The sequence below is a fragment of the Fulmarus glacialis genome, unplaced genomic scaffold, assembly GCF_000690835.1.
Source record: "Fulmarus glacialis isolate BGI_N327 unplaced genomic scaffold, ASM69083v1 scaffold29967, whole genome shotgun sequence".
In the NCBI taxonomy this organism is placed as follows: domain Eukaryota; kingdom Metazoa; phylum Chordata; class Aves; order Procellariiformes; family Procellariidae; genus Fulmarus; species Fulmarus glacialis.
In genome coordinates, this window is record NW_009224446.1 from 42006 (window position 1) to 68497 (window position 26492).

The 26492-nt window shown below is 37.1% G+C and overlaps 1 protein-coding gene across 1 annotated transcript in view; it reads right to left on the reverse strand.

Moving 5' to 3' along the window:
• The window catches only part of LRRC7 (leucine rich repeat containing 7), a gene marked incomplete at its 5' end in the record, with an annotated part of 62158 nt that extends 37414 nt beyond the window's left edge, over positions 1 to 24744 (reverse strand). Inside the window, 8 exons of the mRNA XM_009582152.1 lie at positions 1803 to 1927; positions 2670 to 2769; positions 4771 to 4840; positions 14199 to 14314; positions 14718 to 14847; positions 19568 to 19640; positions 21700 to 21844; positions 24670 to 24744. Coding sequence (XP_009580447.1) covers positions 1803 to 1927; positions 2670 to 2769; positions 4771 to 4840; positions 14199 to 14314; positions 14718 to 14847; positions 19568 to 19640; positions 21700 to 21844; positions 24670 to 24744 — 834 coding nt within the window. The remainder of the gene's footprint in view (positions 1 to 1802; positions 1928 to 2669; positions 2770 to 4770; positions 4841 to 14198; positions 14315 to 14717; positions 14848 to 19567; positions 19641 to 21699; positions 21845 to 24669) is intronic.
• Positions 24745 to 26492: the final 1748 nt, after the last annotated feature.

Sequence of the window (26492 nt, forward strand, 5' to 3'; positions counted from 1 at the left end):
TCTTGACCTTCGGATGGCCAAGCCAAAACGTTACGGAGAGGTGCAGTCCTGCGGGACATGGATGACCCACACGGTACAAACCACTCTTCCGCTGGCAGCACGCCTGGCCGCGGGCTGCCCTCCTCATGTTCTGCTGCAACTGGGCTGAGACTGCAGCTGACCAATGCACACGTCTGGGAATGCAAACTCTGCTCCACAGACCACGACTTTGGCAGCAGCTCCAGGGGTGAGCAAAGAGCCCAGATAAGAAGCACTGCAACCAGAGCATCCATTGCATCCTGAAGAGCTCTGGTGCGGCGCGCCTGGGCCTGGGATCACACCACGCAGAGACATCTGCTCACAGTATGGGCACGGGCCAGCTATTTTTGTTAAGTGCTGTTTCTAGGAAACCTGGAAATGTGGTACTGTGTCTCGGCTGTGTTTGCCTCCCCGTTTTCCATACAGCAGATGGCAGCATTTGAACTGAAGTACAGGAACAGCGTTCAGTGGATGAAGGATTTATTTTTTTCTACAAGAACATTTTACTCAAAGGAAACATTTGTCTCAGTCATTCATAGTTTTCTGAAATGTATTAAAAACAAAATGGCTATCTAAGTGATATAATTCATATATTACCTTTCAATATTTTAAATAATCCTTGCAATTGAATTCTATGATCTTAGAAATTGATATCTATTTCTCTGTTAATATTTCAATTGTTTGGCACATTTGGACAGCCATATTACCCACAGTTAAAATTCTGATGAGAAGTGGTGGAACAATATAAAACTCTCCCAGATGCTCTGTTTTCCATATATGACCCATAAATCTCCAGTTCATCTGGGGTAAAATTTCAGTTTAATCTATTTATTGTGAGGCAAAGGTTGCTTTTTGACTACATTTTCTGTTTTACTAAAGCAGCAGAGTCCATTATCTCTAATTACAAGAGTTAGATGAAAATTCCTAATTGGGAAAAAACCTAAAAAGAAAAATCCAAACTTTCCAAGAAGATCTAAACGGAATGTTAAATAGCTATTAATAATAGTATTGTTAATTTTAAAATTAAAGTATGATTTAAATCTCCTCATATGGTTTTTGTCTCTGGCAATACATTTTATGTTGGGTATCCTACCGCAGTTAAGAATTTGCAGTGTTTAAGTGTTTGATCTGGGTTAATTCCTTTATATTATTCAAGAAATAGAAATTTTCATGCCATGTAAATGTAGATGGTCCTGACAATATCCTTCTAACAATGTAACTGATTAAGGGCTCAACTGAAAACTCTGGAATGACATTAATTTCAGATAAATGGGGGAAGATAGTGATGTTTTGATCTTCATTTTTGGTAAGTTACAAAACTGATGAGAGACACCCTCTCCACTGCACATTCCTGTGTAACTCCACGAAGTTGCAAAGCTCTCGTCGACTTCCACTTTGAGAGGAATATGGAAAGCCCTATGTGATCTAAATATTTCTAAAGAACTAGGTGGTTGGACATTAATTCTAAGTCTCCCAACATTTTGTGTTCATTTTGTCTTTGTGACAAAACACCTGTCACAGTAGGAACCCGACATTAGAGTTATGGGCCTGAACTGACTTACGAAATCAAAGTTTTGCTGTCTAGACAACAACAGCAAAAGCAGAAATTGGTAATGCGTACTTCAAGGAGAACAGATATGTTATTCTTCCTCAACTGCTGTACCTGAAACATGGTGACGAGTATTTTCTGGGCATTTAGAACTCAAAAACAGTTCAACTCAAGATCTGTAAATTGGACCCTGTCCATAATATGTGAATACCAGAATAAATCAAATAGAACTTACCTTAACTTTCCCTGCATTTTCCTCCTCTTCCTTTTTTTCTTCAAATTCAAAGGCAACAGTCATACGTTGCTGTCTCTGCTCCTCCCATAAAGTAGGATTAAAACTATCACTGTCTGACGGGAAATCTACAGTTAAATTGCAAACAGCAATGCACAAGAACAAGTAATTAGTGCACCCAACAGAAGATTGGAAATGATCTAAAAAGACACCTTTGCAGTTGATCCTGTAATCTTGGGTTATTGTTTTAAAACTGTTGAGGGGGGCAATGAGAGTAGTAACTGACAAACCATTACAAACAGAGTTTAATATTAAAACTGAAATGAGAGTGATGGGAAGCAACAGGTTTTCGGGGCAGATCTGGAGCTGAGGGGCAAACTCTCTAACTTAATGTAGGTATGTCAGGAGCCAAACCCTCAATCCTGCCAGGCTCAGAGCTCTGAACCCCCATGTCTAGGAGCCGGCCCACCCCCCAGCTCTCTCAGACAGGTCCAGTGTCTCTGCAGGTTGAGCTGGCTCTGGTCAACAGCCTGTCTGCACGGCAGCAAGGCATATCCTAGAAGTTCTGTCCCATGCGCACTCAATTCCCAGGTTCAAATTGTTTATACAAGGCCACTCTTCTGAAAATAAAAAAGTGTTCAAGAAAATGTAAATCTGATGGCCTGATAATAATGGATTTGCAAACAGGATTCCTTCGTGTATGACAAAATGTAGACTGTTACGTGTGCACCACTGGCTTTATGTGTCAGAAGAGACGCTCACACACAGAACCACATCTGAAACCCCTTCCTCTCCCTCCCTCTGTTTTTCTCTCCAATATCTGAACAAGCACTGTTCCTGCCTTTGTAGGAACTGCTGATGGCGTTTTACCTTCATCACTGCGGGGTTGCTGGGGAAACATGTAGTTAGTCAGTACTCTCTGCTTTGTTTCTGGGTGAGCCTCAGTTTGCAGTGGAATGAGAGCCTTGGACTGTACAGGAAAGACAAAACAAAGAACTGTTAACTCAGAGCATGCGTGTTAACTGAGATGGGATTTTAGCACTTGATAAATAGAAAATACAAGATTAACTAAAATCTGTATGAAAATAAACTTCTCTATAGACTAAAACAAGTATTAATCTGGTGGAAACGCCTCCTCTCCCATTCCTCACTTCTGTAATTCCTGTAATTCCTACGGGGATCAACAGAAGAACACTAAATACCATAAACACTGACTGCATGTTCAGAGTCATACCAGGGAGGAAGCTAAAGGATCAGCAGAACAGAGATGCAACTACACAGTTAAAACACCCACATTATGGCTGTGATCTATTTTAAGCTAGGCTAACGAGGAGTAAATTCACAACAGTTATTAGTTCATCTGAGGGTAAACCTGGTGCAAGATACTGGAGAAATTACATGGAGGTACTCTGAATATTCAGATGTTACTGTTGTGTTTTACTTCAACTGATTATTTTTTATTATTACTTTGCTCTAATGTAGCATCTAGGAATGACTGTCATAGTTCATAGAATAGAAATTAATCTATGCTATACCACAGAAAAGTCAAAATGCTGAAAATATATTGTATATTTAAAAGGAAGTGTATGTTCTGTGGCTGGGCTGAGGAGTCATGCAATGTTTTTTTTTTAATGGAAATTACAGTGAAAAAACCAAGAATCCTAATTTAACACATTAAAATTTACTCATCATTTTCTATTATCCCTCCCACTTAGTCTCCCCTCCCTTCAGCTTTAAAATTTTTTGCTTAGCTATAAAAGTAAAAAGTACATTTAAGGAGCAGTACAGTAAGTATGTACCAATGTAAATCTATTGACTGCATTGCATTGGGCTTTGCTACGATTTGAGGGCCCAGGTGAATGGTACGCACTGGCCAGGAGTCAGCAGGTTGATAAAGAAACGACCCTGTCTGCAGGGCCGAGCCCCGTGGACAGGCACGGGCTCTGCTCTGAGCAGTTCTGCAACCAGCGGTGCTCAGCACAGGCATACGCACACGGTCTCCTGCAAACAGGCAGCTGCAGGACCTGAGTCCCTGTGGCTTTTTCATACAGATAAAAGGATGGATTAATTTCCAGTAGCATGATAATTGGCCCCTGAAGAATTATCCTCATCAACTTCAGTTAAAGAGGTATAATATCTGACCATGGGCGTTATTGCAAAGTGAGAAAGATGAGGTTATGAAAATTTATAGAGATGATTAAAAAATGTTAGGTATGTCGAACATTTCTAACATTGTACAAATTGAGTACAATTCTCTGTTTAGAGTTAAATTACGGAAGTGCAAAATTATTCTATCCACCAATCGTGGAAAGGATCGAGACTTATTTTAGTGCTCAGATGCTGGTTGAACTGTTACATTTCTCAGTGTTCATGTTACATAATTTGTTTTAAAATAGAATCCTAAAGAATATATAGTAGTGAAACCAAACCCCTTGGAACAAAGAAAGGCATACTTAAATTTAAAAGGAACTTAAACGAGAGTTTTCTCCAAAACAAGACTAAGAGTTCTTGTGCCTCTTTTACATGTTTAAACTCCCACTGACTTTAACAGAGTTTAAAAGATACAGGAATGGAAGCATGGACAAGAAAAGGGAAAAGGAAGACGAGAAGAATAGAGGCATAGATGGAGTAAAGGACGGGCCAAACTAATAACAAGTTTGGTCACAAAGTCTTACCTCTTTAATTTCTATTTATAAAATATTCTCTTGATACTTTTGGCCTTTATTTACTACTTTTGTAAGGGTATAGAAGCTTAGCTAGATGCAAGTAATAAATCCTGCAAAGGTGATCTTTGCAAGTTAATAAATGACAGCCAGAAGAATCTATACCTTGATATGAAAGTATAAAGCTGGACTGGGAGCAAACACTTCTAAAATGCTACTACAATCATCTATTAAATTATAGGTTTCATTTACGGCCCTTGCTAAGACCCCTAGTTACTAAAGAAAATATGAATATTGAAAGTCATTACCTGGTTGTCAGAAAGCCACAAAGCTGCAAGTTCTTTAAGTTTAGTAAAAGTGAATGGTAAATTCTTCAGTCTGTAAATGATAATATTGGAACAACATGAATCCTTCATTTTCACAATATTTCTTTTAAAGATTTGTATGTAGCATGTTTATCTTGATCATACTGAAATTGCTATAATTTCATATCTTTATTTTCTCACACTTTTTACTAAAATATAGTATTTTATTAAGGGCATTCCACATTAAGAGTGACATTTGGAATCTAAAACTACTGACATCATACCCTAAAGGTACTAAGGAGATACCGATATTTTGCCTTGGCTATAACGTAACCAAAGTTACAGCTTGTAACACAGAAGACAGAAAAAATCTTGGTCCCAGGGAGACCTAAAGGAAAGACCTAACAGTTTTCAGTGTAGCTAACAGAAATCCTTTTATTGGGCATTTAAGTTTTGGAACAGAAATACTCTAAGATTATTGAAAATTCATTTTTGCAGAAATGTTAGGAAAAAGATTAAAATAATATAAATATTCATAGTGAACCTAAACGACAAAATTAAATGAAACAGTTAAAAAATTAGCATTTTAATTATACATATAAACACATTTCCTAGAAGTGATCTGCACGTGGGAATGGGGAAATGAAGACTAGATGCTTGTGGAAACTTCATTCATGTTTTTCCCACTAACTAATTCTGAACATATTATTTTTACTTTTCAGTCTGTACCAACACGAGAGGGCTGTCCTGACCACATACTGATATTCCCCCATCTTTGTGTTACAGAAGGTTAGGGAGCTGGAGGACTGCAGGAAGAAATGGACTGACCAAAGAACTGTCTACAAAGACAAAAGCTAAATGTGATTTAACAAAAAGAAAAGAGGAAAAGCCCTTTTCTGAGAGAGTCAGACAATCCCAACCTGTGGAAAGAAAGGCTCTTACAGATACGCTCACTCACACCTCAGATAAAGACAGGCAATCCACTGTCAGGTACTCCACCTGCATGGCATCATCAGGAGAATCCTTTGCCCCTCTACCAGCAAATAACCAACAATACTCCTACAGTCTTCTTCATATTAAAAATCTATCTGCATTTCTGGGAGATAAGCACCTCACAAGCTTTTGTACCATTGCCTCTGTGCAGCGCTTTGAAAGTTGTACCCATTATGGAATAACTTCAGATGTATTTTTGCCACACATTAAAAATCATGTTATTTCAGAAAGCAGTGTGTACTTACTACAAGTAACACATTTTAAAGATTTTAGTAAGAATACCTTATACTAAAAATGACTTATCTATAAAAGTGAAATAAATTGACATGAATGTATACACATACATAGTGTGCTATGACATAATCTCCAATTAAATGCCTGTACAGATTAGAGTGGTTTTACATGTGTGTGCATGTTTAAACCTAGAATTAATGCCATAAGAAAGTAAGGATTGCCTAAAATACCTGAAATTTAGTTTTCATTCCTGTCTTATCATAAAATGAATACTGCAGTGTGGAATCATGCAGTATGTGACATTCTTTATAAATTAAGGTTACAAGTTTAAGCTCTAATAGTTAACATAAAGATTCTTAAATAGTGTTTATCCAGATGTTTTATTCAGAGCTTTTTTTCTGTATAAAAAGAGAAGAACTTTTGCTTTTCAAGTGATACTTTTATTTCTTTACACTTTAGGATTCAGTACCTATAACCTAAGTTTCAAAACTATATGGAAACCTTTGTCTGCAGAGGGTTACTGGTGACGTTTCCAAGGCACTCAAGTTGAGAAGTGTGTATCAAAGGGAGAAGAAAATTGGTAAGCATGCTTCAGAAATGATGTGTGGCAAGGGGATCTCCAAGCTGGTTTTCCATTTCCATATTCAAACAAAACACAGGTTCTTTATTTTTAATTCTTCTTTGCCAATAAGCCCAGGTACCTGTTTTTAAACATCTGAAAAGTTTTGATTTTAAGGATTCTTTAAAAGAAAAAATCTCAAATTAGAGACCAAAGAATGGAGGCACCCAAAATCATTACTGTTTTTTCAAAATTTTCAACCAAGATAAGCCTCAGCCTCTTTTTCTAATTGCAGGGGTTTTTTGCAAGTTTAAGACTGCTTTTTGAATTGTGTACTGTAGGAACATTCCTCCTTCATCTGTACTAACAATGCACATGCAAACACTCTGACTTTCACGAACAACTGAATTACCAAGTGATTGTGCATCACACCCACTTTCAAAACAAGGCCCATGATAATTGTCACTGACACTATATTAGTTTAACCATGAAAGGTAAATACATAAATGCTTTTCTAGCTTCATCAGCCAAAATAAGGATTTATTGACAGCTACAAAGGATCTCAAATATTAGTTACGCATGGATGTAGGTTGATTACTTTCTACATACTATAGGCCAGACCCTATTTGGTATAAATCAACATAACTGCTGATTTCAAAGAACTAACTCACATCATCCTCAGTAAAGGAGTTGGCCTCCTCTGAAGAGAAAACTGTTCATCAGTAATTGAAAAAAATGATTAATCTGCACTGCTTCCATTGATCTAACACATGACTGCAATCAGATTTCAGTACAAAGAAATGTAAAGTTTATGGCTGTGCTATTCAACAGAGAGCTTTTCTTTTATGCTTAAATGCTGAAACTTCTCACTAGACAGTTTGGAAAATTACAGATGTAATTGTTTTTATAAATCTAAGGGAAAATATATTCACAATACTAGACGAAACTTTAATTGGTGTATAGATAGTTAAGAAGATGGCCAAATTAAATTAATGTGCAATTCAAAGGCAAACTATGCTGTACCAAAATGACTTATTCTTACTATGGATGGTATTTTACTCAGCCTGAATAAATAACCGTTGCATGAGGCCATTTCTCTGCTGGAAGGTGCTGTTTGACTGTTTCAGAGCAACTGTAGCCCAGCAGTCAGGACTGGGAATAGGACTAACAGAAATATAGCCATACACCCTGAACCCATTCCTTCAGGCATCAGCTGAATGGCATCCAGAGACATGAAGTCTGTGGGAAAACCATATCTCTGAATCTTCAGAGCAATTGCACTAGTTCTAACACTTGGCAGCCACCCACCGTGCATGCTTTCTTGCATGAGCAACAGTTTCATTCCTGTGCAATTTTTTAATCACTAATAACTTCAATTTGCAATCTCTTAAACCGATTTGTAAAAAGAGCTGAAAATGTGATAGCCAAATTAAAGAAATCTCTTAGTGCTATAGAGATTATCTGTATTCATATTAATTAGGTTAAATTACAGGTAAAATCATGTATGCCATTGGTAAATGTAAAAGTTTAAAAGTTATTAATAAAAATTTTTCTTTTAAGGTAAATCCTGAAGCACCAACTGATTTTTCAGGAAAACAACTATCCGCAGTAATAGTTTGGAAAAGCATGAAATGCGTATGTTCTTTTTATAGTGTTTAATTTTCACATAGAAAATGTTTTCTCGTGAGAAAAAAGGAGAAGATGTTTCCCCTGAAGTTCCTCAGGTGCATAAAAACAAACCAAACCAAAAACAGCACACACCTAAACATTAAACCATTGTACCATATGACTTCACAACTTCGAAGAAGCTACATGTCAGTGTGTTACACCATTCTGGAATGAGGACTTTAGAATAATTCCTTCCATTATTAATCCTAGATTACATCTCTTGCATAATTTGTTAACTTCTTAAGGGCTAAATACTTTAAGAGTAAGCTAATGAATATTATTCATGGATCACAAGAAGAGCAAAGAAAATGTCATTGATACTGTTTAAATATAAAAAAAATCAAATGTCGATATTTGAGGGGTCTTATGGGGCAAAGGTAGTCTTTGCTTTTATTGTAAGCCTACCAACAGACATGATTTTAACTTTTTTTTCTTGATAATAATTGTTTTTCTCATAGTTTTGTAAATTAACCCACTACGTATTTGTACCAAGTACTAAATTTTGGTTTTGTTATGCCCTAAGTAAGCAAGCTCAGAGTATGGGAAGAATTTCCACTGATTATTAGTTTGAGAACACAACATACAAAGAGCTTACCAAACACCTAGGGGAATACTTTCTAGATTCATTGATGCATATAATATACTTTGGTGATATTCAGAAAGAATTTTCAAATAACCCAAACATGAAAAATTAATGTCAAACATGTTGAAAGTTAATCATAACAAGCAGCATTACCAGTCAGTTGGTCAAGCCCAGAGATAGTTGCTATTTGTGACAGTTCTCCAAGGTAACTCTCAGCAAATTGATAATAATAGGGTTTTCAGAGTGTGAAAGTTTAAAAGAACATGATTCATATTAACCCATTAACATACTGTTCACAAAACTACTCGTGGATATACATGGCCAGAAGTAATTACCTCTTTGGCAATGAGGAATATTGTATAATTAAATAACTAAACAGAAAAAGAAAAGGTACACCAGTGAACATTCTTTTTTTGAATGGATCATGTAATCTTAGGACCTTTTTTCATCTAACTTCTGTGGGTGAGATTCAGAGCAGTAACTGAGTTTTGACCCCAGGACAGAAGCAGAAGCACTACAAATACAGAAAGGTGATGATTCTTTCAGCTCTTCTTTAAGAACAATCTAAAACTAAAAGAAAGGTTACTTACCAGTAACCGATGCTCTTTGAGAAGTGTAGCCCAAATGTACATTCTAACAATTCTACCTCTCAATCACAGGATTCATACCTGGAAGGACTCTGAGGAGAGAGGAGAAGCAGATGGAAGACAAATGTATATGTGGACTACACATTGTGAAGAACACCGGTTACTGGTAAGACATCTTTTTTTCTTTGAATGAATCCCATGTGCACTCTTAACAGTGACTGAATCCAAGCAGCTACCCCCAGTTACTCATTATGTGGTGGAGGTATCGATATCTTTCATGCAAGTAGTAATTGCACAAATACTTTATCAAATGCTGCATTGGTACTTGGAGCACTGGAGACAGTGTTATGCCTGGCAAAGGCAAGGATGAATCTCCAGGTAGCTGCACTGCAAGTATCTGGAATCAACACTTTCCTAAGCCACCTAAGCTCTGGTCAGATGCACACTAGCCCTCATTAGACTCCACCTTTGCAATCTGATAGCAAGTCAGGATTCAACCCATCGTTGCCTTTTATTGTGTAGAGACAACCGAATACCGCATTTCCCAGGGATGAAGAGCCTGTAACAGGGTTGAAAAGATTTGGACCTGTAAAGATAAAAGGAGAGAGGACTCCCAACTTTGGAGATGAGAAGTATATAGTCTTAGAGTGTATGGCATGGGAAAGAAAAGCTGGAGTCTAATTCCCTGGTTAAAATGGAATTCTAACATGAATATTTGAATAAAGTCCTGGAACTAAACCAGCTTCTGGTCAATTAAGATCAGCAAGGTCCATCTTAGAGCAATGAGGGCCTTCAGAAGACATGGAACAAGAGGAGAAGCCTGTAGTAGCTGAAACCATAGTATTAAAAATGCACTGAGAGGGACTCCAAACACTGACCCACCTTTGAGCAAAATGTGTCAACTCACAAAAATTTGAGATTCCTGTTAGCCTGAGTGGCAAAGAGGTCTATGTCAGGTTTGCCTCCTTCCTGAAAGACATCCAATCAGGATTTTAGACCAAATCTCCCAAAATGTTTCTGACTTTCATACCTGGACAAGCTCCAGATAACGCACAGAGGCAGAGCTCTTCTTTTCCTTTTTACATGCTACATCACAGTTGTCCATCACTCCATGTGTGCGTGACCATTCAGAAAGTAGACTGCAAATTTTCCACGCACTCTGGCAAGGCAAGTTCAAAGCCACTAATATCCTTGCACTCTACATGCCTTGAGGCAGAGTGCACTCCCCATGCCATGAGGAACATTTTTGGTGGTAAAAGGGCATCTCTCAGTAAACACTTGAGTAGCCCAGCTACTAGCAGAGAAAGTCACTAGGATAAAGGCAATGACGTAAGAGGCTAATGGATACACAAGTGCACCATTTACAGTCACAGTTGTAGACACTGGAGGTGAAATTTGGCATGTGACAAAGTAGAAGGAGATGACCCTGAGGTATCATTCACTGGGATGAACCTGCAGTGGGCAGATCCCCAATGGAAGACTGTGTTCCCTTTGTAAAACAATACATCCATGACAATCAGCATGGATTGACAGTCATGGTGATGGAGTCTGTTCCCTCTGCAAGGAAAATAACATGCAAAGATGCATGAGTAACAGGACACCTGCCAGAATGGACATGAAATCCTCTCTGGTGTCAGGAGGAGAAAGTCATCAAGGACTGACCAGATAAATTCTGAAAGAATATGCGATCATATGCACAGTCCATCCCCATCTGTTATGTAGTACAGGGAGCAACAGCTGGTCTGCAGAAGATTTGTGCAAACGTTGGAGCTTTCATGCCCAAAAGGCGGCATCAGCAGTGTTTGGTGTGAATGGGTCTGCCTTAGCAGCAGAGCCCACAGAGGCCAGGGCTCAGCAGGTCTTGTAACAGGCTGACAGGGAAAAGGCTGACCCACATCCCAAGACCCAGGAGCCCACCACCGTAGGGTGAAGCACATGACACCTTGGCTCTAGAATTGCCTTTCTGCTCTGCTTGTGTGTCTGTGTCTCTTCTTCCAATGGCTCAAAAGGGTGTCCAGGAAAAGAGCTAGTGTGCTCTACCTTCGTCATATCTGAAGCAGGAAGAGTAGAGGGGCAAAACTATTGTGGTAACATGGAAAGGTTCCTAGCAACAAGCGGAGCCCAAGTACACTCCTTATTAACATGTAGATATGGACTCATTCAAAGAAAGAATGGATATTGCCTTAATGTTAACATGGATGTGAAAATGGGAAAACAGAAAAGTAAAAAAAAAAAAAAAATTCAACATTAAGATGGTATCTGAACTTTGTCCAAACTCTTTGGTGCCAAAATGTTGAAACTTTTTAGTTTCATTAAGATGGGAAGTTCCATAACAAAAGCATTATCGCAAAGCCTCAGCAGGGTAACATTTAACCTCAGCTGGAATTGATATCAACAATGAAGGAAGAATTTACTCCCCAAACCTCTCAAGAAAAGTACATGAGACAATTCAACCACATTTAAAGGTTGAAGGTCCACAGTCTGAGTCAGTTCCCATCTCTCCTAGTCTAGACTGTGCTCTCCCACTAGTTCTACAATGCTTACAACTCGCTGTACTGTTTTTCAGGTGGACTTGAGAGAACAGCTTCCCACCCCAACAGGCAAAGGTTGGTCCCGTTCTCCTGTCCTCCTCACACCTGCTTTGGAGCACAACCACTGTTTACCTTTAGCTGGCTTTGGTGTTTGCCAGACTCCACAGTGAGCAAATGGACTGTGAGGAGTGTAATAAAATGAACACAACAAGAAGAACGATAGCTTCTTCCATTTTCACCGAGGTAAATCAGCTCAGTGGCTTGTCCAGTGAGCCCTGAACAAGCATAAGGGCAGATGCAGGGCTACCAGCCAGCACTGAAAGGGGAGTGGGAAGGACAGCAGATGACGCATTCCACCCCAAGGAACATCACATCATTGGGATGCTGGTCCCATAATTACCTTCCTCCACAATGGAAATCCCAATCCTCTCTATACCTGGACAGCTGGGGTAAAAGGAAGGTGGGGCAGAACTGCTGTTCTGGTGGCATCCAGCTGTCAGGTCAGCTTGGTCGGGACACCTTGCCTGCTCTTACCCCACCTCCACTGCCTCCTCCCAGCAGTGAGCCACCTCCTCCCTCTCTTACCCCAGCTATAGCACTCATAATCAGGAATTACACATGAAGTCACGTGCCTGACATCAGCAGCTGACCTGACTGAAAAGTAACTTGGCAAAATAAAGGCACGGGGCGGGGGCGGAAAAAAAGACTCGTTTTCTGCTTCCTCAACGCAAATTCATGGCACAATTACAGCTTTGAAAAGGGGGCAAACAGAGTGATCCAGCTCAGATTGGTTTGATGTGCCAGGGAAGGCACCCTGCAGTTGCAGCAACTTGGACTCCCAAGAGGCCTGGAACCAGCACTGCCCTGTTGCCTCCCCACTCCTATGCCCACTCTGTGCCTCCTCCGCGTGCCACTACAGCTGGCTGTGCAGCAACAGGGTGGACCAGCCACTGGAAACGTCCATCTGAAAACTCACCATATTCCTGACAGGCTGCTTTCACCTGTATCACTTACGTATTCGAGATCACCATACACCTGGACAAAATCGCACTAGGACAGGACAGGGTATATGGGTGCAGGAACAGTGAGGGGAAGCTGCACTGCCTGAGGGAGTTTGAAATGTTGCCTGAAATACAGTTTCAGGCGCTAGCTGTACAGATAAAAGCACGAACATAGACAGCTGCGAAGACATACTGATGGGAGAGTACTCCCTGTCCCTGGGAAAGCACTGGAATCTGAAACCCAAAATCAAGAGACCCAAGATTTGATTCTGGGACTTGGACAGTTTCAACACAAACTAGAGTTAAGTTTAACTTTGCGTTCTGGTCCATACATAATATATTTTATGACACACAATTGCAATGTGGAAAATTATCTAGCAGAATTAAGCAAATAATTTTAAACAAATATATTACAGGGATTTCTACATTACTTCATTCTATATTTTATGGTCAGCCTTAATTTCAACAATGAAACTGCTGACAGTAAATCAGACACAGGTGTGGAAAGTCCTTCCTCTGATTTTTACTAAGTATGGATGATAATTACTGGAAACAAAATGGTATCCACACACCATTTGTTGCACTACCGAGAAAACTTGTATTTCTGTGGTTACACTGAAAATTAACATATTCTTGGAACACGTATGTATAAATTTCAAGGAAAAGTCAGTCTTTTCTGATGCCTATGGCAGCATGGGATAGGTATCAAGAAAGGCTTATTTTAAGCATTCCATTTCTCAGAGGAAGAGTCATGTGCATAAGAACAGGAGAATCTGGTTTTTTGACAAAACCTTTGCTCTGCTGAAGGAAATAAATAGAAAATTTTCTTCTGATTTTAGTGGAGTCAGAATAACATGCTAGTGTGCTTGCATTTAGTGATTTCCTATATATCAGCTCGTCACAATTTTTTAACCATTAAATGTTACAAAGTTATATACAATTTTAAAGCCAAAATCACACTTTCACATGGAAACACCAGGAGATAAAAGAAGTAAACAGGTTTTAATCTATTAAAACAGACTGAGACCCTGACCTTGGCCCCATTCAAGTTTTTCTTTGGATGTCAGTGCAACTAAGACCAAACCATAAAGATTTAAAAAAAAAAAAAAAATCAAGATTTTTTCCTTATAGTTTAAATAACGTAATTCTAAGAACAATTTTTATATTTTAAAATGTATTTTATATAAATGTATTTTTACAAATACCTAAAAAGAAGTTTAAAATTTTTTTCAAATAAATTCTTATAACGGGTTAGAAAAATTATGTGAACTATACCTGTTATCGCTCAGATTTAACACTCTCAGCTTCTGCATCTGACCAATTTCATCAGGAAGAAATTCTAGCTTGTTAGAACGCAGAGACATTACTGTTACGTTTTTACAGCTCCCAATCTATAGGAATGAAAAAACCAAAGATGTTACAATACCTACCTTGAAAAAATGTATTATCACTACCTTTTTATGTCAGGAGTTGGCCAAATTGTGTTTTTACTATGACAAAAAGCAGAAAATACAGAATCTAAAGTCAGAAAATAATGCCCTCCCTTTGTCAGTAACATCAGGGAAATGCCTAGGGTTACCTGCACTACTCTTCTGAGTGATATTCTCACCTTTACATAAATTTACTAATTTACTGGGTTTATTATTTTACTGTTGAGTATGTAAGAAAGATTTGGTCTTCCACATTGTGCAGAAACAATTGGTTTAACAGGTATTTCGTCTGAGTAGGGGTGAAATCTTGGGCCTACCACAAAACATTTCAATCTGTAATTTAAAAACAGAATCAGCTTCTTACTTCTCTGGGCAGTTCAGGAAGGAAATTCTCATCCACAGCCAATGTCCTCAGGTTATGAAGGTAGCCGATGGTAGAAGGTAAGGACTCCAACTCATTACAGCTGCAGTCAAATTCTTCTAATAAAGATAAACTGAAATTGTAAATACACTTGTTAGATGCTATTCAAGGACTAGATAACAAAAATTAACAATCTGAAACCTCTGAAAGTTTTAAAGCATAACATTACTACAGACATCATGCCCTGAAGAGGGAACCTGTATTGCAGATTTCCCTAGGAGAAGTCTATAATAACACGATTTTACGAACTACGAGGGACACTGTTAATCAATCTTATCCAGTAAGGCAGTTTAACAAAGACCACTTAGTTTCCCAACATTACCATTCTTACATTTTATAGTGAGGAAGTATTCCAAGTACTTCAAACAGATAGTGATCAGGGCAATTCATACTAAGCTGAAGAATCAAACCAAAAAGTTTATAATCTTAACATACAAAGACAGACAACAGGTAAAGAAATACCGCTGGCGAGAGCAAAAGGAAGGGAAGCAGAAATTGCCTCCAGGGTACATTCAACTGATGCACTTGACATCATTTCTAATACAGATCAGCTGTGAAAAAAGATGGACTTGGATCCAAACTCGAAGTAATCTCAGCCTGTTGTAGTCAGACACAGCTTTCGTAAAAGTGCTTATCTTTCACACGTTGAGAAAGCTGGCTAAAAAGTGATCTTCAAAGGGTATCTGTATGGCAAGGACCAAAACAAAGCAGACCAAAGTAAGAAATCTTCTGACACTCAAGTTCTCTCTAAAAAAAATGAAATAATCTCCATTTCTGTCTTGTATCCCTTTTCCTAGATTGTTGTACTCTGTCAAATTGTGAAAAGAAAGAGACCTGACCTTTCCTCCACGTAGCCATGTTTTCAGGAAAGAGGATGAAATAGAGACAGTTGACAGAAACTCCTCTGTTGAACTGAAGTCCAGGTTAGCCATAGCTCACAGTACCAGAGAGCAGTATGTACAGAGAAGGCACAGCTTCCTAGTGCACGGAATTGGCATTCAGTATATTCCTGCATTTTATTATCCATTAAGAGGTTGTGCCCAGAAGATTGCCTGTTTTTTTTCCCAAATGTTTTGGTAGATTTGATAAAAAGTTTACCTCTGCTACAGACCTTGCTCTTTAGTATTTAGATGAGTCACAGCTGCAGGACTGGACCTTCACTGTATGTCTAACTTACCTTTATTCCAGTTTCTTAATTTAAAAAAGGTCTTTCAACCTTCAAATTCTATGAAACATGAAACCAGAAATAGCTATTCCCAACATGGAATTCTCAGAACTTTCCTCTAATTGCTGTATTTCAATAGACTGAAAAGCCGAAGTGAGTCATACAGTGATTAGTGAAAGAGATGCATGGAATATATCCAAAAGCTCTGCCAGGTTTGGTTATAGCTTTTCTTTAATACAAGCTTTGTATCCACCACAATTTATTTCAAACTAGATACAAAACAATTTCAGTGAAGGCAAAATTCAGTCATGTTTACCCACTTCATACAGAATATGGGCTTGACAGAGTGAAGTCCAACTGGAAAGCTTGTTAAATTGCAAGATGCACACATTCTTCCTTTTACTGATGATAACACAACCAGAAAAGCTTGAAAATAGATAAGCTAATTGAGAACTACTATTTTTCCAATGGCAATCAGAAAATCTGATACTCTGAACTGTAACTGTGGAAGTTTCCCTGACAGTGAAGAATGACTTTATCAGACAATAGAATTTTATTTGAAAAGTATTGTCTGGCACAGACATTCTCAGCTTCTTTCCCTCCTGACGACATCAGCAGCAGACAAATGAAGATGGCCACAATAAAAACAACAAAGTCAGTGTGAAACTATATTTTATCTCTATAACTACCACGGTTAAAAAAACCACACACTTAGAAAGTGATTTTTCATTCATCATGGATTGGGCATGAAAGTAAGTTGACAATAACAGCTATAATTCTGACAATGCTAATTTAGCTAAAATATCATTAACCTTACTGTCTTCTTGGGCTAAATTCAGATCATTCTTGATAGGTTTAAAGAAAGGCAGACAAAAATCAGATATGCACCTGCTGTTCAGTTTGGCACCCACTGAAACAAGGCAGTTCACAGTACATCTCCTAAGGTAGATGAGGAATATTTTTAGACAGATGAGTAGAGAGAGATTCACAGAGAATGAAGACTGCCATGAATAAAAGAGTAGTTCCAACCCATCTCAGCCCCATTTCATACAGTCACATACCTCTTCTCCCAACAGCCACAGCACCCATATAACTGCCAAAGCAGCCCAAATCCTAAGAGTTAGCTACACCCACTATTTGCCCAACATCATGCCAAAGGAATTTTGCAGACCCAGGAATACAAGTTTACACTTTCCTTTGCAGCATCTGGTGCTGTCAGATATGGTATAGACTAGACACATGCACAAAACACTCATCTAACACAATACAGTGGCTCTTGAGCTACTGCACCATTACCTATGTATGGGTCACGACTTCCCTCGTGACACCTTCCTACCCACGAAGTGGGAGCATGGGCATTCACCCAGACCCCACAGATACCATCTCCAGTCTTTGGGTCCAACTTGGTACTCAATCAATGTGAATCCAGTGGTTTTATGAGGAATCTTTTATTAAGCTGGGTCTACTGTGCATAGTATCTTGCAGGGTCAAACTCTAAATGCCACTTACAGGCTTGCCCTTTGAAAAAGACTGCTAAAAATGAGGGTGGCGGTTCACTATTAGCAACACCGACTCAGACAGCGTTGAAGTGCTCTGTGTCTCATCACGAAATTGGTCCCCGGAGGGAGAGTTCCTTCCTGCACATTGCTAATCTTCGTGTGACAGTAATACACTCTGCAGTGGGTACTACGACCATCATTTAGGAGAAAGAGACCCAGTAGGAAACTATCCAAATGGATGAGTCAGAGAAAGGAAGTTCATTCTGATGTGGGAGACACTGGCCTCGCTAAATGAAAGTACTTTATTTTAAAAGCACAACCAATCACTCAAAAATAATGTGATAACATTAGGTGATTAGCCTACTGCTCTGCATATACACCATTTAGAGCAGCGGTATGCATCTTCAAAAATGTAATTAAGGCTCCATGACAAACACTACTGAACAGATAATTAGGTTAAAAAAAAAAGAGGGGTTCCCCTTCAATTTGAACAATTTAATAAATAAGAAAGCACCTTCATGACAGGTTTTAAAAATCGACCCCAAAAATTGTTAAAGATAATGTTGGACATTATATCAACCTTTTTGCAGAGTGTCCAGTACAGCTTTGAGCCTTACAAGCTTTCACTGCCTATCAGAATTTATTGCTACACAGTGTTTATAAGATTTCCCCTTTTGTGATTCATATAACCAACTTTTAATACTTCATTTTAATAACGAATGTCACATAAATCTAAAGATACTGCAAGAAGTACAGCATAGTAAGCCAAACCTGAGCTTTCAGTTGCTACAGTTGTAATAGCTCACAAATTTGGATTTTTTTTTCCTGACTGGCATACCAACAACTAAATTATTATTGAAATTACTACTATAAAATGGGTGCAGGAGTAGTAAAGCACTGGTTGTGCAGGTCAGAGATTATTTCTACTCTAGAGATCTCACTGTACTATCATATTTTTGGACAAGTGTAAATGAAGTCTTCTAGGCTTTAATTTTGGAAGCCTCAGAACAGCTCTGGCTTAAGAAAACTACTTCTAATGAAATAGTTTGTTGAGCTGCAACCTGCTGAAGAGAGAACGGTTGAAGAGAGCAAAGGCACAGAGTCTGAGTGCAACTCTGCTTACAGGTGCCCCATTCCCAACATTTCATGCTGACAGCACAGACCTGGTATAAATGGTATAACCATGTGTTCAGTCACACCAGACAGACAATCATTACTTAGGCTGTTTCTTCTGCATGGATGCTACTGCTGGTGCAAGGCGGATGATCAAAACACTAGAGCTATAGCTGTAGAAGGCAGCCATGGACCATGTATTCTGAAATTTTTTCCAAATACCAGTTTACACAGCATTTCAGAAGTAAACTATGCAGAGGAAGAGGCATCCTACAAAAATATCAATGTTAAAGATATGTTTCTGTTAGAAAGGGATATGTGTAGTGTGAAACAATATGAAGAATCACCTATCTCCATACTTGGAGACAGGCTTGCATCCACCTTGAATTTTACAATAAATTGCAGATTCCATTTAGCAATAAGCTCAAGACACACAGCAGTACAAGACAGAATTTTGCACCAGTGATCATGTAATGTCTGACAAAATGATAGCTAAAGGGCATCATTAGTGCTTTTCATAATAAGATTACTTATACGATACTTTCACATTTTGACGTATGCACCTATGAAATTGTCATGACTTTTTCATTTATGCTACTTCAATTTTTAAGAAATCTTCATACATATGAGGTTTACAGCCATTTTCTTTTCAGCATCAAGTACTGGCTGTTGCTATGGAAACAGACGTATTCCCCCAAATACTTCTATTTCTTCTACTTTTGCTGCTCTAATCATCTAAATTGCCAGTGATTCATACAGAAAAATATCTTTGTTCTTTTTCTTGGAAAATGTGATACATTTCATATTCTTACCACTTACGCCAGTATGAGTCCACAGAAGTAATAGTGTTGCTCCAAATTTAAATGTTATAAGCTGGGTGTTAGGCACACAATTTGAAATTATTTTATAATTCAGTACATCTTTGTCTTATTTTTTATTTTAAAAAACCCACATTCCGCAAGTAGAAGGGAAAACACATTTCACTTAATGTTGAAAATCACGAGACTTATACTCACTTTCCAATTGCATTTGGCAGAATTGTAAGTTGATTGTCATCTACTTTTAAAGTTGTAAGCCTTTTCAACAGTCCTACAAAACAGGTGAGGAAGAAGTAATAGAAAAATATTTCACATTAATCTTTCTTACTTTCTGTAATCTCCCATATCCTTAAACAATGATTTCTAACACTGAATAACTTTGATCTAGATTTTAGAAAATATCTGTATATAGGACAGTACACAGACACATTCTTGTCCCATTGAAAATATGTTTCACCAAAATGAAGCACTGATTAAATGTTAAGCTGAACTGCAAGTAAAATATTAAGTGTATTTCTGGAGTCTTGAAAAAAACTGTAAAAAAAAAAAGAATAGTACCTATCTGTGTAGGAAGAGCAGTATTTCTACTTATCTGTTAATGTTGCAATTGAATTCAAGTCCTGTTGCCTTCATTAAAAGGTGCTCAGGTCATAACAGGACATTAGGTGAATTATCTAAAGTAAACGCTACATGTATAAAGCTTCACAATATGTAGGTATAGACAGAAAACCAGAATCAGACTGAGAACCAGAATCAATCCTGAATGCATTTGTATGTGCAGTTAATTCTTATCATTGAAAGAATTACTATCTATCTAAGTGTAAGCAGATGCATAAATGGGTAACATTTACCAAGAAGGGAATGAAACTTCTGCTTTACCACTGCGTAACAGCAGAAAACAATAAAAAAGTAAAGACAGAAAAAATGGGAAAAGTATTGCATTACAGTGCTAGAAACAGAGCTTGAAACAGATTTCCACTGTCTGCAAGTTATTAACATTTCAAAATCTGTTTTTTCCTTGAAAGAATTCTGGATATATTAAAATAGCATTTTTTAAATGATTATTTGTAATTAATGCCGGGAATAATATAAATTAATCACTAATACAGAGAAAAATGTTAAACTGAATATGCCATAATACGAAAGCTGAAGCAAATGAAAAGTGTAATTAAAAGGGATACTAGAAACACTACTCATTTCAATTGCTGAACACTTTTGTTGAAAACTTTTTCAAAGTCAACATGTTCCAAGGAACATCTAGGTTTCAACAAAATTTTCTTTTAAGAGGAAAAAATTCCACCAAAATGAATTTCAGCAAGCTCTCATCTGAAAATGCAGTATTAAAATGACTCTTTTTGCTTTACTTCTGTTAAATCTATTACCATTCAGTAATAGGAATTTGGAAATGAGAACTGAATATATCTAATTGCAAGAATGTACAATTCAAAATGTAAACATTTATTCCTTTTGTACAGGAGCTAAATGCTCTCTAAAAATCAATCTGCATATGGATATCAGAAAACCACAAAAAGCAAAAATTCTAGAATTTATGGTGAGATGTAGAAGACCAAAATGGAAAATAGCTGTAAAAGACATCTAGTAACATTCATGTAGCACAGTATTATTAGTTAGCAATACATTTTGGAGTCTTCACTGAGTTGATTTAGAATTCAGGAATTTCCATGTTCAGAGGGACACGCTTAGGAAAGTGAAAAAGATGATGATGATATAGTGGGCTCATCCACTGGAAGCAATAGAAGAGAGGAAACACCTCAAGTGTTCCCAAAGAAGATATAAGGAGTCAAGACTGAAATGAATTATCCAGATGTACAGAGTGATATACCTACAACCACTTAGCTTCCAGAATTTCTATATATTCTAAATAATTCAGAAATTCTATGCATGAAATATAGTCAAAAAAGAAAATTAATAGTTTGAACTATTTCTTTGCTTAATGCTCTCATATGGAATTGCACTACTAAGAGTAATGCAATGTAACTAAGAGTAGCAATTTCCTACAAGAGTTTAACACTGTTAAAATAATCACGTGTATACTTACTTTCAAATTTAGATCAGATCAATTATACCTTTCTTTGCTTATTTTCTTTAAAATAGTGAATCAGAATAATCAATACCTTCTAACCATGGATTTTTTTCCGGACTTTACAAAATGGTCTTCATGGACTGTCCAGACACAGATGTTTCAAACTTCTTTGGAATTTAACCGCAGTTCTTGTTCCAGCTATTATAAAGTCTCATCATTATGAAAAAAAGATATAAATGAAATCCTCAACTGTAAAAGATTACAAGAAATCCTCAGCCTTTCTCACCTATGGAATCTGGCAGTTGCTGCAACATATTGGATGACAACAGGAGATCTTCAAGTCCTTCACATCCTGATATGTCCAAATCAACAGTTTCTATCCTGTTTTTCGACACATCCAGGTACACGAGCTGTTTTAACTTCCCTATAGACTTAATAGCATGTTACAAAGTGTTACTTGAACAGATATACACTGCATGCCAGTTTCTAAGTTTAATTAAAGACAAAGAGTAATACAGGCTTATATTCGTTACCTCAGCATCCTTTTTACAAGAGTTATTTCACTGAAGCAGTATCAGTAGTGGTCTAATAGCCTTCCTGTTCAGATAACTGCAAAAGGAACTGCACCAAACTAAATGACACATACCAAACTAATTAATGTGTTCCAGATTCATTAAATCTGCTGAAAGTTTGAGTTCTCAGTCATACAGCTGTATAATTTCTTCAGTTGGACACAGATCCAAGGGACATTTACTCACAATTCACATGTACTCATAAAAGCAGTCCTTAAGGTCACTGGGGCTAGACATGCAGGTAAAGCTTTTCTGTGTCAAACTGATTTTCTGAATTTTATAAAATCTAAAATTAGACTTTAGATATTCATAGTTCAATTATGAGCAGTTAATCCCAATTTTGTGAATGCAGTGTTTAACTGCAGCTATAACATCAATGAGCAACATGACAGGAATTCTTCCCTAATTTCTTGGAAAATCTGTGTAGCATGTAGGAGTTTGAAGCCTGTAGAAGCAACCTGCTTCTTGATCCATTATCACAAGAAGGTCACTTCATTCTAGACGTCAAATTTCACCAAGAAAATCAACAAAAAAGATGCTGTTATTTTCCTTAAACTAAAACCTACAAGGGGAACAGCAAAGAGGTATCACTGCTGGGTCTAGAGTAAACGAGCTGGATCTATGAACCAGTGGCACAGCTATGACACAGAATGGAAGATGACACGGTAGGAGTGAGACAAGGCAGCACAATACTGTTACGGAGAGCTACCATGTGGTTACAACATTGTGCATCCACAGAAATACTGTTCCAAACCAGATGAATAAACATTCATGGCCTATGCGGGAACTTCCTTTATAGATTTTGGAAAAGCCATGGCAATCGCTTGTGAAGTGTAAGGATTCTATGAAAGTTCATAGGAGAGGGTTTTTCCAGTTATTTACATATACTTTTAGTGGTTATTTACTGTACACATGAAAAAGGAAAATAGTTTTAGACAGCTTCATCTACAGGTACTTTTTAAACAATATGAAAATAGCTTGCTTTTCATCTCCTACCTTACTGAGATCTGCTCTCTGCTTCTAAGGAGGCAGCTTCTTGTTATCTTTAATCACTTCTAAGTTATATAAAGGGAAAATCTCCCTTTCACCCCAACCTTTGCCATTCTACCATATTAATAGTTGAATACAATCTTTGTTTCTAGCACAGACTACTTTTTTAAAAACTGAATTATTAACACTGGAAACCTGGCAAATCTCTAAATCTTAAAATTAATGACCAGTTGGTATTTCCTTTCTATTTTTAAAAGTCAAAGTTTAAAGCTAATATTAACTGTTTTAAACCTCTTGTTCTGGAGCAGGCTTTCGTAAAGCATCATCTAGGGTCTACTAGAATCAGGTTCAGGAAACATTAATTATTCACTGAAAATAATTACGCTCCTTGGGATTCAGTTCCACGATCAATGAACATCTTCAACTCTAAATACCCCCTCCAGGGATTATGAGCAGGACTGTGTTTGGAACACATTTTAGCACTGGATATATCAACGAATTTCATTGTGAACAGAAAAGAAACAGAATAATGGTTAAAATGTTTGTGCCCACACTGTCTTGTATATCTTGAAGAAGAAATATCTTGATATTTCTTCTACTCAGTTACACTGCAGCAACAATACTGCAATATTTCTGCTCTTGATTTCCAGCTGGTTTCAGTATCAAGAAGTGGTTTCAACATCAGCTTTTCTTTTCAGTAACAAAGCACTCAAAAAGTGGATATTTGGACAGTGACTGAAAGTGATCCTTTTCTGTGCAAACATCCTGCTTAACACAAAATAAAAATGAATGTAATCTATTTAAGAAAAAATCAGTCATTGCTCAATGCATAAAATTGAATTTTGATTAATAAATGTTCAAAGCTGAAAGAGGAAGTACTTCTTCTTCTTCTTCTTCTTCTTCTTCTTCTTCTTCTTCTTCTTCCTCTTCTTCTTCCAACAGCTAGACATGTTTGTGCTAGATCTAGTTCTAAATTTTCCCTGCGGCAATGAAGAGCATTATTGTGTGAAACACATGATCTGTCACCTGTGTGATAAAATGCTAATGACAGGGGTCCCTTTCCCCCCGCATAACCAGTGTAGGTATTTCAGAGTGATAATCTCAAATAATTTATGGCAATAAAAATTGAAAATCAAAGTTCTAATGTGGGGTAGCAACAACTCAGAAACAGCACTAATACATAATCATGACCCCAATGTTTAGATTTTTAAGTATTTTTTGTTCCATTTCTAAATGAAGTGCTTTCTAGAGGAATATATCTTCATTCCACTGCCTCAGAATTGCTTTTAGTATAGTTGAATCTATACATATCATCTGTTATTTTTAAGTTTATTTAGATTAGTTAATATTTCCTCTTCCTTTTTAAAACTCATGTGAGTTTTTATAAAACTGCTAGTTAATGCATGGTGACTGAGAAGACAATAGGAAATAATTTCCCCTCACAATGAAAACTACACAATGCTTAAATAAAATAGGCACATCTCCATTTAGACATTATCATGTAATAATACAACATTGAAAAGGCTTTCATATGAATGGCTATGCTGAGACCTTTATTTCTTGATAATAATTAATGACTATATGAACTAGGAATATGTACCCATTCAAGAAAATGCACATGCATATATTTACTGCAAGGTAAATAGTTCACTATATCACATAGTAATTTGATTACATAAAATAAATGTTCATACCCCAGGTAGTATTTGCAAAGAATTATTGTCCATCCACAATTCCTTTAGATTTTGTATTTGTTCGAGAACCTCAGGCTGAGGAAAAGAATATAGTATTATGCACAGTTAAATAAATCAGTATTTTTCTAGTTAAATATAAATCAATATTTTCTTAAAAAAAAGATGCTCTCTTCACCGTCACACATCAGACATCAGACCTTCAGATAGTTAATGACATGAACAATATGCTCATTTCGTTTCATTTAGCCACTGTTGCTCTTTTTCAAAACTTGTAAAATTTAAGAATCCTTTGGAAGAGAAACGTATACAAAGAACTCCTCCTTAGACGTTCTTGTTCTAAACAGTCTACTGGCAGTATGCAATTTATGAACAAGGCAAATAAGAGAAGTGAGAATTATGGAGCTTCAGAAATAATGCATTGAAAAGAAAAAACAAATCTAATCTTGCAGCACATGCTAAACTCTGCCTTTTACATGATTTATAGTCTTAAAAATAGCTTAACAGAGGCATATTGCTGAATACTTTTCTGGATATACTGCATTTATGTACGATTTAATGTCTGCAGTTGTCATATTCAGTAGTTAAAATAGTGGTATGCAATGATCAAGCCTTAAAACTACAATATTAAGCTTTAATCTAAGATGTTCTATTCTTTTCAACACTACAGGGTATTAGTGAAACTGAAGAAGGCAATTCCCCAAATCATTTCTCACTCACTACAGCTGTGAAAATCACAAATCACAAAAATTACAAATATTTCTATGTTTCAGCCTAAGCAGTATTTTTCTTTTTCATGAAACGCTATTTTCACATGTAAAACAAGACTTTCAATTTGCCTTAGCTGTGCGGAAATTTTTCTCAAAGTCTGGCAGAAACTGATGTTAAATATTTCATTTGCTTCTGACTAAATCAGATTCTAGCATTTTAAAAGTCTTTAGTACTATTTCACTGGAATTATTTCAACACAGCTAGAAACAAATGTATCTGTCTAGCATCACAGGACCATGAGAGAGATCTCCAATTATCTCCTGTGGTCTAAGTTCCTTGGAGTGTTGTAATTCCTGTAAGAAATATGATTTTCCAGTTGCCCAGGTCACATGGTACATAATGGGAGAAGCTCCCGATGCATCATCGGATAAGAAAGAACCTGCTAATCTGGAGAGCTCAAGCCCTCAGTTTTCCATGTTGTTACATAAAGTGTTTCTATTAAAAAATGATTAGACAATAAAAGATAATTTATTTTGCCTTGTCTAATTCTATTGAAATTTTGTTGTCCTTCAATGGTTAAAACCACTTCTAACTTCCAGGCTAAATTAATTAATGGTCATTTTATAGTATTTGTTCCTGTGATGATTAATGGTTTGTTATTCCTCCAGAGTGTTCACTGACCAATGTTATTACAGATAATAATAATTTCCCCTCTCAACTTTAATTTTCTTTTAAATTCTTCTCATTAGACAGACGCCCTTCTCAAAGGCAACAGCCTACTCCTATGTTGTACATATTACAGTTTGATTTGAAATTTCCTGAGTATGGATTATGGCATATCATAATTCAGATGAGATCTCACTAATGTTTTGATAAGTGGTATTAAAAACTTATTTGTCTCTGTTAGAAATGCTTCTGACGCATTTTTGGAGAATATTTTCCACGTAGATTGCTGCAATTAGAATAGAATAGAATAGTTCAGTTGGAAGGGACCTACAACCATCATCCAGTCCAACTGCCTGACCACTTCAGGGCTGACCAAAACTTAAAAGATATTATAAAGGGCATTGTCCAAATGCCTCTTAAACACTGACAGGCTTGGGGCACCCACCATC